The 16,311-nt window shown below is 38.1% G+C and overlaps 1 protein-coding gene across 11 annotated transcripts in view; it reads right to left on the reverse strand.

Moving 5' to 3' along the window:
- Positions 1-6,009, reverse strand: part of CTNND2 (catenin delta 2) — a 525,796-nt gene extending 519,787 nt beyond the window's left edge. For 4 of the 11 annotated variants that reach the window (XR_014175415.1, XM_081953373.1, XM_081953374.1 and 1 more), the window contains exon 1: positions 5,684-6,009. Coding sequence is in view for 10 of the 11 variants with exons in the window: in XM_081953373.1 (XP_081809499.1) it covers positions 5,684-5,720 (37 nt within the window). In the remaining variant the exon portion in view is untranslated. The remainder of the gene's footprint in view (positions 1-5,683) is intronic. The other 7 variants (XM_081953367.1, XM_081953368.1, XM_081953365.1 and 4 more) reach the window with 6 other exon arrangements.
- Between the last annotated feature and the right edge of the window lie 10,302 nt (positions 6,010-16,311).

The following is a 16,311-nucleotide window of genomic DNA, read 5'->3' on the forward strand; positions in this document are numbered from 1 at the left end:
TGAAGTGGAAAGGACAAACTTTTGAAGAAATATTTTTTTTATTGAAATGTGACAGTTCTGTATACCTAGTACTAGATAAGTGGCTATATAGTATTATTCACACTTTTCAAAAGAGATATATAAATGTGAATACAACACATATGGATAAAATATTTATAAAACTTAGTTTAAAAACCAAAGAAATTTAAGAATTCTCAAACACAAGTACAGAAAGGATATATATATATATATATATATATATATATATATATATATATATATATATATATATATATATATATAATGCATGCTATGGGTTCCATATCCAAAAAGTAGCCATTAAAACATCACACTCCAGTACTACATTTATAACACTGATCACGGGGCTGAAAAAAATACTACAGATATTTATAAAAATCATACAAAGGATCTTCTATTCAGAGATTTTTTTCAATTATATTTTGAAAAATTATTATAAAATAATTTAAAGAATTCCACTAGTTCTTATTGCTTCTCCACATCTATGGGATTGTCATTATATGTTATATAACTCCAAGAAGCATTTTTATAAAGTTTACACTGGTTTACTACTTCTCTTTCTTGAGGTCAGTGGAGTTACCTGGGGCTCCAGTGATGTACAGTATATAATTTCTATATTCTGTTTTTTGCAGCCTACAAATTACCTTAATCATAATTGGTGAGAATCAGTACCACACTTTCTTATCAATGTGGTCGGAAACACAAAAATATAATGTAAACTCTTAATAGACTTACCTCAGCTAGAATCAAACCAAAAGCCAAACTATCAAACCTCTTCAAAAGCAACATAAGAAAAAGGGCAACAATTTTTTTCCAGGGCTTCCCATACATGACAATTCCTCCTTTGCAACTCCTACTCCGCTTTCTCCCCCTCTCCCTGAACCTGAGTCTCTTAAAAAGTAGTAAATACAGTATCTAAACAAATGCTTTCTCACTTCTGCTGTACTTATTCCATTTGTTTTTCAGGTATGACAATCTAATACTGTACTCATAATAATTTTTCTCACAAATTCAGAAATTTAACTTTAAAAAGGAGTTATATGAACAGAATTTCATCATATCAAAAAGAGAAAAAAATTGACAGGCCAGTTGGGTTATCTCCAAACTAGATGGTCTGGTTTTGTTTTACAACAAACTGGATTGCTTCCAACAAATGCTCCAAATCTGATAATGAGAGGATGGTGGATTTTTTTCTATTGAGACATTTTCTTCTTTGTACTTTCCACAACTGGAAGAAAGCAAATTAACTCCTTACCTAGCCATAAAATGAACTACAGTAATAACAATCAGTCAGAATGATTGCAGAATTTTAAATTCTTGAGGCTATGAATATTTCTTAGAAATAATTTTTACTGAATTAAAATGAAGACTTAGTTCAAATTAGTCTCATGTTGAGTATCGAAGCAAGAATTAATAAATAAATCCACTCAAGTCCAGCTTACTTCCCATCACCCAGTTTTATATTACCTACGATTGTCAATTTTGTCTGTACTATGAACTCATATATTCTTGATTGCCCAAGTAGCCTTGAGCTCATAACACCCTTGACCTAGCCAGTTCTAATCCATATGAATGTCTTCACCAATGATCCTTCCAACCTGCAATTGAACTAACTGGGTCAACAGGTGCCATTTTAGAAATATAGAATCACCACTCTCCATGTACCTAGGATTCCATGTACTTGAGGTCAGAAAACCACTCCTATGTTACTACAGGTAGTCCTCAAATAACAACAGTTCATTTAGTCACTGTTCAAAGTTACAACAGCACTGGAAAAAGTGACATGACCATTTTTCACACTCATGACCATTGCAGCATCCCCATGATCAAAATTCAGATTCTTGGTAACTGATTCATATTTATGGTTGCAGTGTCTTGGGGCTATATGATCACTTTTTGTGACCTTCTGAAAAGCAAAGTCAATGGGGAATATGGATTCATTTAACAACTATGTCACTAACTTAAGAACTGCAATGATTCACTTAACAACTATGGCAAGAAAAGTGATAAAATGGGGCAAAACTCACTTAACAAATATCTCACTTAGCAACAGAAATGTTGGGCTCATCATGGTTGTAAGTTGAGGATTACCTGTACTCCCTCTCCTCCGGGCCAAGGAGGCAGGAAACAGCATGTGCAGAGAGCCAGGGAGATGGCCTTCAAGCAAATGTTCAGAAACTCTTATGTAAACAAAGAAGACAGAAACATCCCTTAACTTCTGGGTTGGAAGAAGAGACTTCTCCATGATTTATTGAGATATAAGAGAAAGAGGAGAAGAAGTACAACAGGGCTTGGAGGATTTGGTTATTATAGCCCACCTCAATAAATTATAACTCTGGAATATCTGGCCTACCCTGAAGAATTGACATTATGAAAAAGAAAATGGGGTAATTGGGAAGAAAGGAAACTGGCAGTGCCCTAAGACCCAATTCACATCAAAATGTATAACTCACACTCTGGCTGGATTTCCCTGCTGTCAACTTCCCTTTTAGCTATTTTTTTTAAAAGGAATGTATAAGCAAAACAGGACAACCAACTGGATTTTGATGTTTTGTGACAAAGCTGACTGGTGGGCTAAGTTTAAACCTATGCAAGAAAGGACCTGCTTAGGCCTCAATTTAATGTTCTGGGATTGTGTTAAATGGGCTACTTTCTAACCCATTTTGATTAGACATCTCAGTTAAACATTTCATGGGAACAAGCCACTGCTTCAATGCAGGAGTAGAATATGAATGGCTACTTCCCACCCCATTGAAAACTTTTATATAAAAGGCACTGAAGAAATGTTGCTGAAAAGTGCTCTTCCTCCACCTACCTTATTTTTCTGGAATTCACTATAACATATAGTTGAAAATAATATTTCAATTATAATAAATTATTTCAGAGTAACAAGAAAGCAAATGAATCTTCTGTAACTATGTTTTCCATCTCTTTTTAAATAATTAATATTTGGTGGTATTATTATTTAAAATAAATAAATGTTTGGAAACTTGTTACAAACGAAATACTAAAATAACCACAATAAAACAGACATATTTTATAGTATCATATTGTAGGCAAAAACGTGTTATTAACAGAGCCAGATCTATATTAAGATTATATCTAACACTATTTTAGAATAACTGGTTCATCATGTTCCTTGATATTATAAGAGATTTTACTTATACTCAATCATAATAAACTTATTTTTACCATTGGAATAAATCAGAGTAATTGCTGTGACTCACAGTAATTTATTCAAATAAAAATTATGCTACTATTTATAAATAAAATTTCATTCTCTGCAGCTGTATGCAGTATAAGCCAACCATGAATAAAAACAAGCATTCATTAATTTAGGAATATTTGATACATATTTTCAACCCATACTGAAATAGTTTTGTTACTTTTTTAAAAAAAGAACTTCAATACAGCTATAATAGTAATACTTCCTTGGAATCTAGTATTTATAATTTACTATGACAAATTCAATGTAATAAATGGTTACAATGTATATTTTTCAGTGATTAGCTATATTGTATTGTATCTAGCAACTGCTTAAATCTACCTTTAAAAAAAAATCCAAAGCTTTTCTTATATAACAGTCTGTAAAAATACTACCTCTGGAAAACATGCTCAAGATGGACTCTCATGTTTTTATATTGTAGCAGTCACATAGTAATAGAATAGAAAACAGTTTCTCAAATACAACAAACAGAAAAGTATTGCGAAACCCTTTTTAATTAATCTGAACCACACAAGTAGATTTGAAGAATGCAATTTTAATAGTCATTTTCACTGTGTACTGTGAAAAGGGTGAATTCAATCAAATATAGGACAGGAACTGTTGCCTCAGATTTCTAAAGAAACACATCTAAAAACTTCAAAAATTTATTAGAAAACAACAAATATTTTTTCATATCTTTGTAAAAAAACTGGAGAAACTCAACTATGCTTATAGCCATCAGATAATCCAAGGACCAAGAAGAGATTTACATCATTGTGAAAATTTCAAACTGTTTTCTGAGAAATCTGAAATGTATTCATTTTCAAAAACAGAATCTGAAGTATTACAAATAGTCAATCAACCACTATATTTATGTAGCTAAGAGAAAGTTAGACTGTGGATCTTCACTTAAATTAAAAATATGGCACAGGATGAGGATTTAAGACTTTGTATTTCATGCCAAAATCCTTTGTTTCTGATGGACAATATGTTCTTCAGCATACTGGGAAAATCCTTTTAATTATATATATCTTGCAAAGACTTAGAAATGCACCAAGCTGCATAATGTCACTTTTTTTTGTATACAGATTGTTTTAGATCCAAAAGTTTAGCTTTTCCAACTGCTTTCCATGATAAATCATACAAACATTTGAAAAGTGTTTGTAAATGCATGCACTTCCTTACAGTTGATAAAAGTTAATATAGGCTTATCAATCTTTTCCCAATTATCTTTAGCAAGCTACTGCAAAGTTTCCTGGATGAGATGGTTAAGGTTAGCCATACTTTTCTTGGTTAAATAAATTAGACTTTACATTTAAAGGGTGCTTCAAAATGTATCCTACATAAGATGCACCTTCTTTTCCATGTTGATGTATGCACTTAGAAAAAGAAATAACACTTTACATAGTTACTAATATAATCTCCTTGGGAAAAGATTTCTCCAACATTTCCAACAAAAGCTGAATATGTGCATCACCATTTACTGTCTCGTCTGCTGCACCTCCTCAGTAGCGACTTGACTCACAGTGGAGACTAGGTTAGAAGCAATCGATGCAAGCACATTACACACCAGAAAAAGGGGAAAGGAAGGGGGAGGAAATGGATCGAACGAGAGGCGTCTTTCCTTTCAGCCATTAATTATAAATCAGCCAAATATCAAGGCAGCCCTTTCACAGGCACTGATGCAAAACCAGGACCGCCTCCGTTCCGTTTGTGATATAACGCACACGCCCGAAAAAGTCAGGAGACGATTCTTCTGAAATGGCACTATTTAAAATCCCTTCAGATCCAGGCGGGCTAGATGGGAGGTGGTCCCTTCCCCGTTTCCAATGCAGACGAAGCTCCACACATACATGTATGACTTAAGTATCGGTTCCACGTAGATGAAATATTACAAGATCCGAATGCCATGCTTCACAGCATTCCGAGACTAAATAAGGTCTACTTCCCACCCGCCTCTCCATTGCTCGCCTCTTCGCTTCCCCCCCCCGCCTCCCCCGGTACGCATTTACGATTTCACAGCTCTAGGGAGAATATTATTGCCAGGTGATAAGAAAAGCCGTGTTGCCGCCGATGCCCTACATAAAACCAGCGAGGGAGGGACCGTATAAAGAAAGGGGGTGGGGGAAAATATGGGGAAAACAGGCGGTAGAATTAGGCTGCTTTTCGTACGCCTCTTCGGCGAAGCTTCCGAAATAAAAATTAAACGAAACCTATTTATAACCCCAGACAATCGTGGGCACTTCATCCAAATCCCAAGAGAGGATTTTTAAAAAAGAAAGGGAGGAGTGGAGGAGAGAAAGGAAGGGGGGGGGGAGAGAAAGACCTCTACAATGCGGGCCCCTCCTGCTGCTGCTGCCAGTGGCAATCCCTCTGCACAAGGAATTGGGGGGGGGGAATAAAGGAGAAAGCCTGGGCACCATCCATGATGCTCCTGCTGCTGGCAATGGCACGACTCACCCAACGCCGTCGCCCTTGCTTGCTGTTTCCCGAGCATATACCAACAACAAAAGGCAAATCCTCAAGGTGGGCTGGAGAGAGGTGGCTGCACGCCCCCCGGGCTGCTTCAATGCAAGGTCCTGACCTTGCCCAATTGCAGCATCTTGCCGTGGCCGCCGCGTCCTTTTCGCCACCGCCTCCCTCTCCGACTGCGAAACTCCCGTGCTTCGCCAAACGCTCCGAGCGAGGCGAGCTCTTTCACACACACACACACGCTGGCGTGCTCCGAGAGGCTGGCTCTTTTCTCTAGCCGAGGCTGATGTCTGGCTGAATCTCTATCCCGCTCTCTTATCCTCACGACGGGGTCGGCAGCGGCGCTCTCTTGTGCGGCCACCTCAGCTTGGCAGCCTTGCCCCGCTAAGAGACGATGCTGTGGCAGCCGCCGCCGCACTCCCTTCTCTTTCCTCGCCTCTCCTCCCTTCGCCGGCAGGAGCGCGCGCGCCTGCTGCTGCCGCCGCCGCCGCCGCTAACTGCTGCTCCTGAGGCCGGCTGGGGCGGGCAGGCGGGAAAGCAAGCAAGGCGGCTGCGCTGTCTTCTTTTTCCCTCAGCGAAGCGCCGCCGCGGCCGCCGCCACCTGCGACGGGCGAGGAGGCGGCGGCGGAGGCGCCCGAAACGTTTTAATTCGCTCGCCCGGGCAAAGCGCGAGCACCGAGTAAAGGGGTGAGAAAGAACTGCAGAAAGCAAGCCCTTAAGCTTATACAATGTCTAATGGGCGCCCTTTGAGTGGACCGGAAGCTTCTTCCTTTAAATCCTTAAAATTCAATCGAAATTCAGTCGTTGGGAGCCGTTTTCTTAATTCCGTAACCAAAAGGAGCCAATGGGCAAATCCCTCTCGTGGCTAGGCGCGCAACATCACCCCATCCTGCAGAAATCCGCGCGGGGCTTCCTTAGCAGGAAAAGTCAAAAACTTGCCATTCCCGAGAAAGTAGCGTATCCTGCTGGCCGTTAAGGCAAAAGGAAGGCGGAGAAAGAACGTATCCCCAACGAAACTAACGGTCCTTCGAAGGTCGGAGGCGCCGGTTCAGGAAGGCGCGCATCCCGCATCCCACTGCGCGCTCAAGGCAGAAGCAAGAGCAGTGGCTGTGGATTGTAGAACCAAGGATGGAGCCAATGCCCTTGAATTGTAGTCTTTATCCAGGTCTGTGCATCTTCTGGCATGGAAGCTTTGGCCGGGGTTTTGGCAGGCAGTTCGGGAAGGAAAGGCAGAACAAACTCCCGATTGCTCCTTCCACAGCAGCAACTGAGTTACTCTGTCTCAAAAAAAGGCGTTGGTAAATCCAACGCAGTTCCTTTCAGCGGCGATGCCTCCTCAAATCTTTTTTCAAAGCCCAATGGTGACACGTCTGGCAAAGAAGCTGAAGAAAAACAAAAGTTGTGCAGATTTTTACACATTAGGGATCTATGTAAGTTCCAAAACCCCACGCCATATTTGACACCAAAAATATCCAGATCAGAACAGTTGTGTCATGCTTTAGAAAATTGCTCTGCGTATATCAATTTATTTAAGCCAAGACTGGGATCACTTTAGGATTCACTAAAGATGTTTTCATGCCTAATTCAATTCTATCTTTTTTTTAAACACAACAACATGGGATATATGTACAGTATGCTAGGTAGAAAAAAACTAGGTGTACATTTACAATGAACATGTTGAATATTCTAATATTTTATTCAAAAGATTTCTAAAGTATCAATTGTAGAGGAAAATTAAGTACTTTTGAAACATGAGACAAAATTTTAAATTTTATTTTTGTACTGGGATGTGTATTTTTTGGGGATGAGGGGGATAATTGCCAGTATTTTAAGAAACTCACTACTGCCATCTTTGCTTGCTGGTCTTTCACCGCTCTTTCCTATTCTTTTTTGTATATAGAGTTTAAAATAATTATTTCAGAAATGAACCTTTTATAATTCCCTTGGTATTTTAACAAGAAAAAATCTTTGTACCTCGATTCAATGTATGTTTTATAGTTTAATTGGAAAAAATGAATAGAGCAAAGAATAGCCATTACCTACTTTTCTAGAAATAAATATCAATGAGTTGATAGGAAGAATTTAATTTGAGGCTTGAGCTTTATAAAAATTAGTTAATGCCATATAGTCCATCTGATATAACTTCTTGTTATGTTACATGCCACCTTTTCCTGAATACATAAAAATATAGAAATAGATTAGCCCACTGATTTCAATGATATTTTATTTCCAGACAATATTATTAAATGTAGTTTCTTCATGGTCAATTAAAGACTTTTTACTGTCTTAGTGAAGTCCAAGCTGGTGTCCTTCTTTTCATTCTTCATTATTTTATTTTATTTTATTAAATTTATTGGCCACCCATCTTACCACAGTAGGGCAACTCTCTGGCAAAGCTGACAGGGCACACAAATGAATACTTCAATAGGGACAACAGTGTTGCAGCAACACAAGCTTCATGGGACTATGGCTCCAACAAAACACTACTTTTACCACTGTGCTTTACATCACAGCTAATACTGTATGTGCAAATGTCTTAATACCGTGTTTCCCTGAAAATATGACCTACTCAGAAAGTCCTAGCTTGATTTTTACACGTACACCCTACCCCAAAATAAGCTCTAGTTAAGACTCCACCCATTCCAGGCTGCACGGTTAAAAATTAAGCTAGGGTGGGGATGGGGGGGTGGAGCTATCATACTACTTACCTTCGAATAGTTGCAGCCAGGCTTTGCACACCTTGACCCATTTCTTCTGCAGCCTGCAATGCTTTCCTGAAGGCCTCAGTAGCTCCAAGCTTTGTTTTCGGCTACAGAGGCCTTCAGGAAAGCCTTGCTGGCTGCAGAAGAAATGGGTCAAGGTGTAACAGACATGGCTGCAACTATTCCAAGCCAAAGAAGTTCCTGAAGTCCTCTGACAGCGAAAAGGAGGCCGGGGGTTGATGCACGCAAGTGAGGTGTGTCCTGGTGCCTTTTTTGATGGCAAAAAAATATATAAGGCAGGGTCTTATTTTCAATGAAACATGCTACTAGGACTAGTCCTGGCCTAAATAGGAAAATATGAGTGTTATTTGTAATCAAATATATGGTTTAAAACTGTATGTCTGTGGAGAAACATTAGATATAGAGATGAAAATAAGAATTTTCCATCCATCTTCATGAACAGTTGGTTTTACATATGATGACTGAGATGAAATTGTTATATACATAAAGAAGAGTACCAAAATATTCACAACGGAGAAATGGATTTCCAAAATGATTGCAGAACTTGGAGAAATGACTGAATTGTTTTGGATGATTAGGAAGGGAACAACTACTTTTACAAACATTGGAAACACTTGATGGACTTTTTGCTGAAAATGAATAAAATGAACTCATAATTTATATATTAATAGAGGTTGAATATGGGGAGAAGGGAACCATATTATGTCACTTGGAAGGGAGGAAATGGTTTCCTATCACTGCTGTAAATAAGTTTGATAGTCGCTTCTTTAAATATTATTTTTTCCTTTTCTTTGTTTTCAACACTTTCTTATCTTTCTTTTTTCTATATTTCTTCATGTTTACCTTTTAACTTTATAAAAAAAACTTATTTAATAAAAAACAAAAAGGAGTTTTCCATCTAACTTTTAAAAACCTCTACAAAAGAGGGTCCATCCCCCCAAGGCAGTCTGTTTTATTTTCTGCGTACTCTTAATCATTGTTCCCCATGTCCAAATGAAATCTACTTTCTTATAAAGTCATTGATTTTTATCTTGTCTTCTGGAACAACACAGAACAGTTCTGTACCATCTTCTGTATGATAATCAGAAACTAAAGGCAGACATTTTCCTGCAGTCTTCTTTAGCCTAAACATACCCAACATTTCCAGACTTCCCTTGTGAGTTTTTTCCTTCGATGGCTCTTATCATCTTGGTTTCTTTTCTGTGTATATATTCAAGGTAATAAATTATTTTTCAAAAATGCAGTGACCACAACTGTATTCAATATTTTAGATATGGTTTTACCAATCCATAATAATAACTTTTTTTGATTTTGACACTATGTAGCCTAGTACGTTTTCTTTGTTTGTGGAGACATCGCTCTGTTGGCTAATACTTATCAAGACACACAAAGATCCTTTTAAGTCTCTAAAGCTATATTCCTGAATAAATTTTCATTTGTTTTTTTTTAAAAATCTTATCTAATATACACAAGGTAATTCTGAAAGCCAAACAATACCCAAAATATGTGCTTCACTGACTATGGAAAAGCTTTAAATTGTATCAGTAATGTAAACTAAAAAATGTTCTTAGGAAAATTAAATCCTAGAACATTTCATTGTCCTTATGCAAAGCCTATACACAGGTCAGGAAACCTGTGGAACAAATTGGCTCGAGATGGGCAAACAATTGAAACAGAATGGTATGCTCCCCCTTATTTAACTTACATGCAGAATGTATGTTGAGGGAAGCTAGATTGGAATAAAATAAGTATAGTTTAGAAATTCCAGATCATTAACTTTAATTAGAAATTGAAATATACAATTAGCTTGTTATCTGTCAAAGACCATGGAGGCACACATGCTGGAAGGAAAATGGAATTCTTCCTTCTAGTGAGACAACTCTACTTGCTGTATGTACCTTGATATATATTTCCTGAGTATAAGTCACATAACTTTAAGTAGTTTAAGAAACAAGCACATTTGTTTGCAAATTATTGTTTAGGATTGGCTTATATTTTGTTATTTCAGTTTCCTATATTTTATTGGCTTTCTGAGTTCACTCATGACATAATACTTTGTAGTGTCAGCAAATACATTTAAATATTTGTGACAAACACCCACAAAAAGATATGGTTTTGTGTATACTTGGATCATTTACTTCAATATGAACAATTTCTGAGAAATAGATATTATAATTTTAAATACATACCTTATTCTCTACACACTGCATAGATTGCTTCCAATGGCTTCCAAGAGTTCAGCAGCAATTCTTTCTTTCTACTCCTCTAGAGGTGCCCAATATATACCAGCTACTCTTAAGCTTTACCTGTAATACTGTATACAAACCAGGAAATTAATTTTCAGTATTTGGTAAAGATACAGTCAAAATTCATAAGAAGGATATTCCAAGTGGCAAAATACATCCCTAATGTTGCCCTATGGTTGAAGGCAGAATATATAAGGACATTGCTAAATGTTTAAATACTGACTACTGGTTCATTTCCAACCATGAAGTCCAACTCAGCTAATATTAAATGGATAAATAGTATTCTTTCTGGAAAATAATGCAATAAACTGGGTTTTTCAAGAGAGATACTCATTTTCTTGGGACATGATTAGACAATAGCAGTACTTAAGCAAAAGATTCCTAATATCAAAGTACAAAATTTAGGCCCAATTTTAAATAATTACAGTGTAATATTATACTATAAACTGAGTTGGAGAGAAATTTTGTAAAATTCCATATACAGAAAGGCTCTACCCTTATAAAGATAGTAATATTGAAACAAATTCGTATTCTGTCATATTGTAATTTCTATTGAGGCATAACAAAAAGATACATACTACTGTAATGCCTTTTGACTACACTTCCAGGGAGGAAAACTTCCAAAAATGTTCAAAATTAATCTGCAAGTTCTGGTAGTTTGTAATTTTTTTCCCAATTGTGTTCTTCAATCCTAACCTCATGCGATATAGCAACCCCAATGAACCAGACATTTTTCTTTTCAATGACTGATTTATCAGGCATGTTATGCTTATCTGTTTGGATCTTAACGTTCCATACTATTTTAATCCACATATTTTCCAATTTTTCTCTCAACTTGATGGCCCCAGTGGTTCTTGCTACATTCAAATCCAAACCTTTGGCCAAGTTTCCAATGAATGATTTGGGCAATTCAATCAGGATGCTGCATGTTATCAGTTTGTGTAATTTTTATGCAGCTATTTATCAAATGGTAAATTTATCTTTTTCACTACAAAGGTGACATTTACTATTGTTATATGCTAACTTTTCATTTTCAGGCAATTAGTTGGCAAAGTTTGTTCTTGAAGTGCTAAAATAAACCCTTCAGTTTCTTTCTGTAATCTCTTGATCTTAAAAGAACTCAATAAGAGGTTCTTATCAGCTTTTCCTCTTTATCCTTTAGGTATTGAACATGCATTAGTGTTCTTCCAATTAACAAGTCAAATTTCAATTGTTTCTTTTCTATACTCTTCCAAACATTTTGGCTACAGATTCTACAGCAGAACTATTTTTGAAAGTTAGGAAAATATAAAATTCATTACTATCGAAATTAATATCAATTAATAATTTTGGTTGAATCTTATTCATCTCTTCTATTATGATTCATTGCATGTGAATTTGGAATTTTTATCTATCTGTTGAGTCCATCCAAAGGAACTAGGATAGCAGCTATTGTTGCCTGATGATGTTAAAGGTATCATTGTAGAATATGTGTATTAATATTATTATTATTATATATACAAAAATGTACATTCACAGCTGCCAATTCTTCAGCTGGCCTTCATTTACATCAGTGCTTCTCAATTATTTTCTGTCATGCCCCCCCTAGGAAGAAGAAAACATTTCGCGCCCCCCCCCCCCCGCGCGACTGTAAATAGTATCATTTGTCTATAAAATTGTTATAAGTACACCTCTGTGTAACATAGCACACCGGTCTTTCCTCCTCTCCCACCGTAGTCACATGCTTTCTTTCCTCTTTCCCTCTTACTTGTCTATCCTTACTTCCACCCTCCCTTCCTCCTTCCCTTCCTTCCTGCCTCCCTTCCAGTTCCCTCCTTCCTCTTTCCCCCTGCCTGCCTGCCTTCTTTCCCTCCTGCTTATCTATGCTTTCTTCCTTCCTTGCACCTCTCTCCCTTCTGCCTGCCTGCCTTCTTTCCTCTTTCCCTATCCTCCTATCCTTCCTTTCTCCCTCCCTCCTTCCCTGCCTCCCTTCCAGTTCCCTCCTTCCTCTTTCCTCCTGCCTGCCTGCCTTCTTTCCCTCCTGCTTATCTATGCTTCCTTCCTTCCTTGCACCTCCCTCCCTTCTGCCTGCCTGCCTTCTTTCCTCTTTCCCTATCCTCCTATCCTTCCTTTCTCCCTCCCTCCTTCCCTGCCTCCCTTCCAGTTCCCTCCTTCCTCTTTCCTCCTGCCTGCCTGCCTTCTTTCCCTCCTGCTTATCTATGCTTTCTTCCTTCCTTGCACCTCCCTCCCTTCTGCCTGCCTGCCTTCTTTCCTCTTTCCCTATCCTCCTATCCTTCCTTTCTCCCTCCCTCCTTCCCTGCCTCCCTTCCAGTTCCATTCTTCCCTCCTTCCTTCTGCCTCCTTCCTGCCTGCTTGCCTTCTTTCCTCTTTCCCTCCGGCGTGTCTGCTTTTCTTTCCTTCCTTCCACCTCCCTTCTGCCCTTCTTCCCTCCCTCCCTGCCAGCAGCTCCTCCAGCATCCCAGCTGGAAGCAGCAGCACAACAGTCGCCGTTACCAGGGGCGAAGGGGTGGCGGTGGCAAGATCGGGCGACCGCCGCCCCTTTGTCCCTTCCCCAACAGCGGCTGTTGCGCTTCCGCTTCCAGACGGAATGCTGGCGGTGGAGCTGCTGGCGGGGAGGCGAGCTACGCAGTGGCGAAGACGGGCGGTCCCATGCTTCCCTCCCTCCCACCCCCACCCGAGCAGGCTTCTTGCACAGCTCCAGCCCGCGGCTCCAGTGAAAATCCACAGTCCGAAGTGCTGCCACTTCCAGGCGGGATATATTATGCCTCGCCCACGCCTTCGCCGCCGTTGCACCCAGATGGAAAGGGAGCCTTCGCGCCCCCCTTTACAGAGCCTCGCGCCCCCCCAGGGGGGCGCGCCCCACTATTGAGAACCGCTGATTTACATCTAGTTCTTCCCAAGAACCTAGGCTATCATAATAGTACAGTGTATGTGTGAAACCAAGCAGTGTGGCTTTTTGTAATTGTCAAATGGAAATCTTGTCAAATGTTGTCAATATGCTGGTTTTCTCAGTGTCATCCAAAGTGTTTTGGCACTGGGGGTGTGCCAATAATTACTGGGATGACCACTGGATACTTTGTGATCTTTTCCAATTCCTTGCCTTCTGCTACCCTCTGGTATTGCCACATCAATTATCCATATTCTTTTTCTTTTAAACACAATTGTGTATGTTGTAGTATGTGCCAAGACTTTGTCAGTTTATATTCAGAAATTCCACAATATTTTAACTTGCTCATTTTCAATTATAAGTTCCCACTAATTTTTCATTACTGGGAGCTGATGATTTTTGCACATATTCCAAGAAATCATTCTGGCAACTGTGTTTTGTCACTGTCTATAATCAATTTGTGCAATCTTCATGCACAGGGTGAATATATGATCTACTGTTTCTTCTTTTCTGCACAATCTACACTTTGAATTATTTGATGATTTTTCAATTCTGACATTTATTGCAGGAGTTCATATAGCTTGCTCATGCACAGCCAAAATCAAGCCTTAAGTTTCTTTTTAAAAAATATTCCAGTTGTTAACCATTACTAGGTTTTATCTTTATCCACTTTTCCCTCAATCTTTTGTAGAAATTGATGATGTAATGCTTTTCCTTGCCAGCATTCTGCTTATGTTTTTATTATATTATTTTTAATATTTGTATTTTATTTCCCATACATTTAGTAAGTTCCAATTTTTAACTTTTAACCTTTACATAATCAGCAAATGCATGCTTTTCTTCAACAGTTTCTTTGACTTGAAGTAAATTTCTACCTCCATTTTTGTTGGGCTGATATAAACTATCAATATCATATGAGAATATAATGCATAGTGAATAACCATTACTGTATTTCTCTGGTTAATTGTACAGTCAACCAGATGTTGCTACTGCATTTTGCATTGTTATTTATCTATTGAATTCTTCCCAATTACTTCCCACCTTCATTTTGTCTTATTCAAGGTGACATATGCAATGCTTCTACCGTCTATTAATTCCACAACAATTGCCTTGAGAAGACAGTTGGACTGGGAGGGAGTGACTGGTCCAAAGTCACTTAGAAGACTTTATGCCTGAAGTAGGACTAGAACTCACAGTCTTCTCATTTTAAAATTCGCATCTGGTTTTTAATTTTTTTAAAAATAAATGCAATTATTATTTTTGTTATTATAAAGGAAGATAAAATATTAATGCTGAAGACATTACAATGAATGATTATTATTTATCTCTGCTCACTTTAAAATGTTGGTAATGATTCTCCAATGAGCTGAATGTACCACTGTATATATCTCATCAGCCTTGTATTGTATAGTGGTTAATCCTAAATTTAATACAGTTCAAAACTCAGGTATTTCTATAAGCGACAATTTAAATTATTCCATAATATATTAATACACTTCAAGCAACAGAAACATTTGGATTTGAATACAAATACTACAGAAGACATCCACATAGATCTTTGCTTTCTATGTGAATCAGTGGTGGGGTTCTATCCATTTTACTACCGGTACACTCGTGTGCACACACACTCTCTTATGCAACACTTCTGCACACTACCGGTTCAGCTGAACCGGGTTGAACTGGGAGCAACCCATCTCTGATGTGAATGTATGTGCAGAGTGGAGAAAAGCAGATCACTAATCTTAGTGTGTTTCTTTAAAAGATTTCATAATAATCAGAACAGACACCGAGAAGAAAGATTGATGTAACTGGGTATGTTCAGCCTTGAAAGAGACAATTGAAGAAAAATATGATAGTTCTACTCAAATACTTATAGGGTATCACACAGAGAAAGCCCATATCCAATTCTGTATAATCCAAAAGGGCAGGACACAGAATAATTAATTTAAGTTACTGGAAAGTAGGTACTGGATGAACATTCAGGAAAATGTAACTAAATAGTAAAGGACAGTTTGACAGTAAAAATAATTAACTGGAGGGAGATTGAGATCTTATATGTGGAATAATATACAATTAGTATACATTGCTTAGAGAGCACTATTGAATACTATGTATTGATAATTGTTCTACATTGAGAAAAGAATATAGACAATTAAACATTGGTTCAGGCTTTAGTTAAGACGTATGGTCTCAATCAATCAATTTTGATTTTTCACACTTCTTAACCACCCATCACCCTCAGAGTGGGTCTGTGGGCAGTGTACAATTTCATTGTTTAAGCATGTTATGGCACAGCTGAAAGTAGCCAAATAGAGAAGGTATAATTGTATAATATGTTTGGCTGATGGTGTAGCCAAAATTGACTAAATAAGGGGAAAAAAAGAATGGCTCAGGTGAGATGAACTTGATGCATGATTCCCCAGAAATAGCACACAGGCTACCAAACAGCAGCCAAGGGAAATTCAAACTGGAAGAGAATTAATCAATCAATTAATCGAGCTCAATATTCTGAATGAGGGATTATATAACCCAACCACCAGACTATCCAGGAAACTGGGGCTGTTAGTGTTAGATACTAGCAACTGTGATAATGGTTTCCACCAAGGTCCGTCCGACCTGTCTGAAGAACGCCCTCTGACTGAACTACGCAGGTCTGGCAGAGCTACCAAAAAGCCCGCCTATCTGCGTGGCTACGTTACCAGTAGGATGATTACATCTAAGAGGGGAGGGGTGTTAGATACTAGCAACTGTTGTAATGGT

The sequence above is a fragment of the Natrix helvetica genome, assembly GCF_964273705.1.
Source record: "Natrix helvetica genome assembly, chromosome: 4".
In the NCBI taxonomy this organism is placed as follows: domain Eukaryota; kingdom Metazoa; phylum Chordata; class Lepidosauria; order Squamata; family Natricidae; genus Natrix; species Natrix helvetica.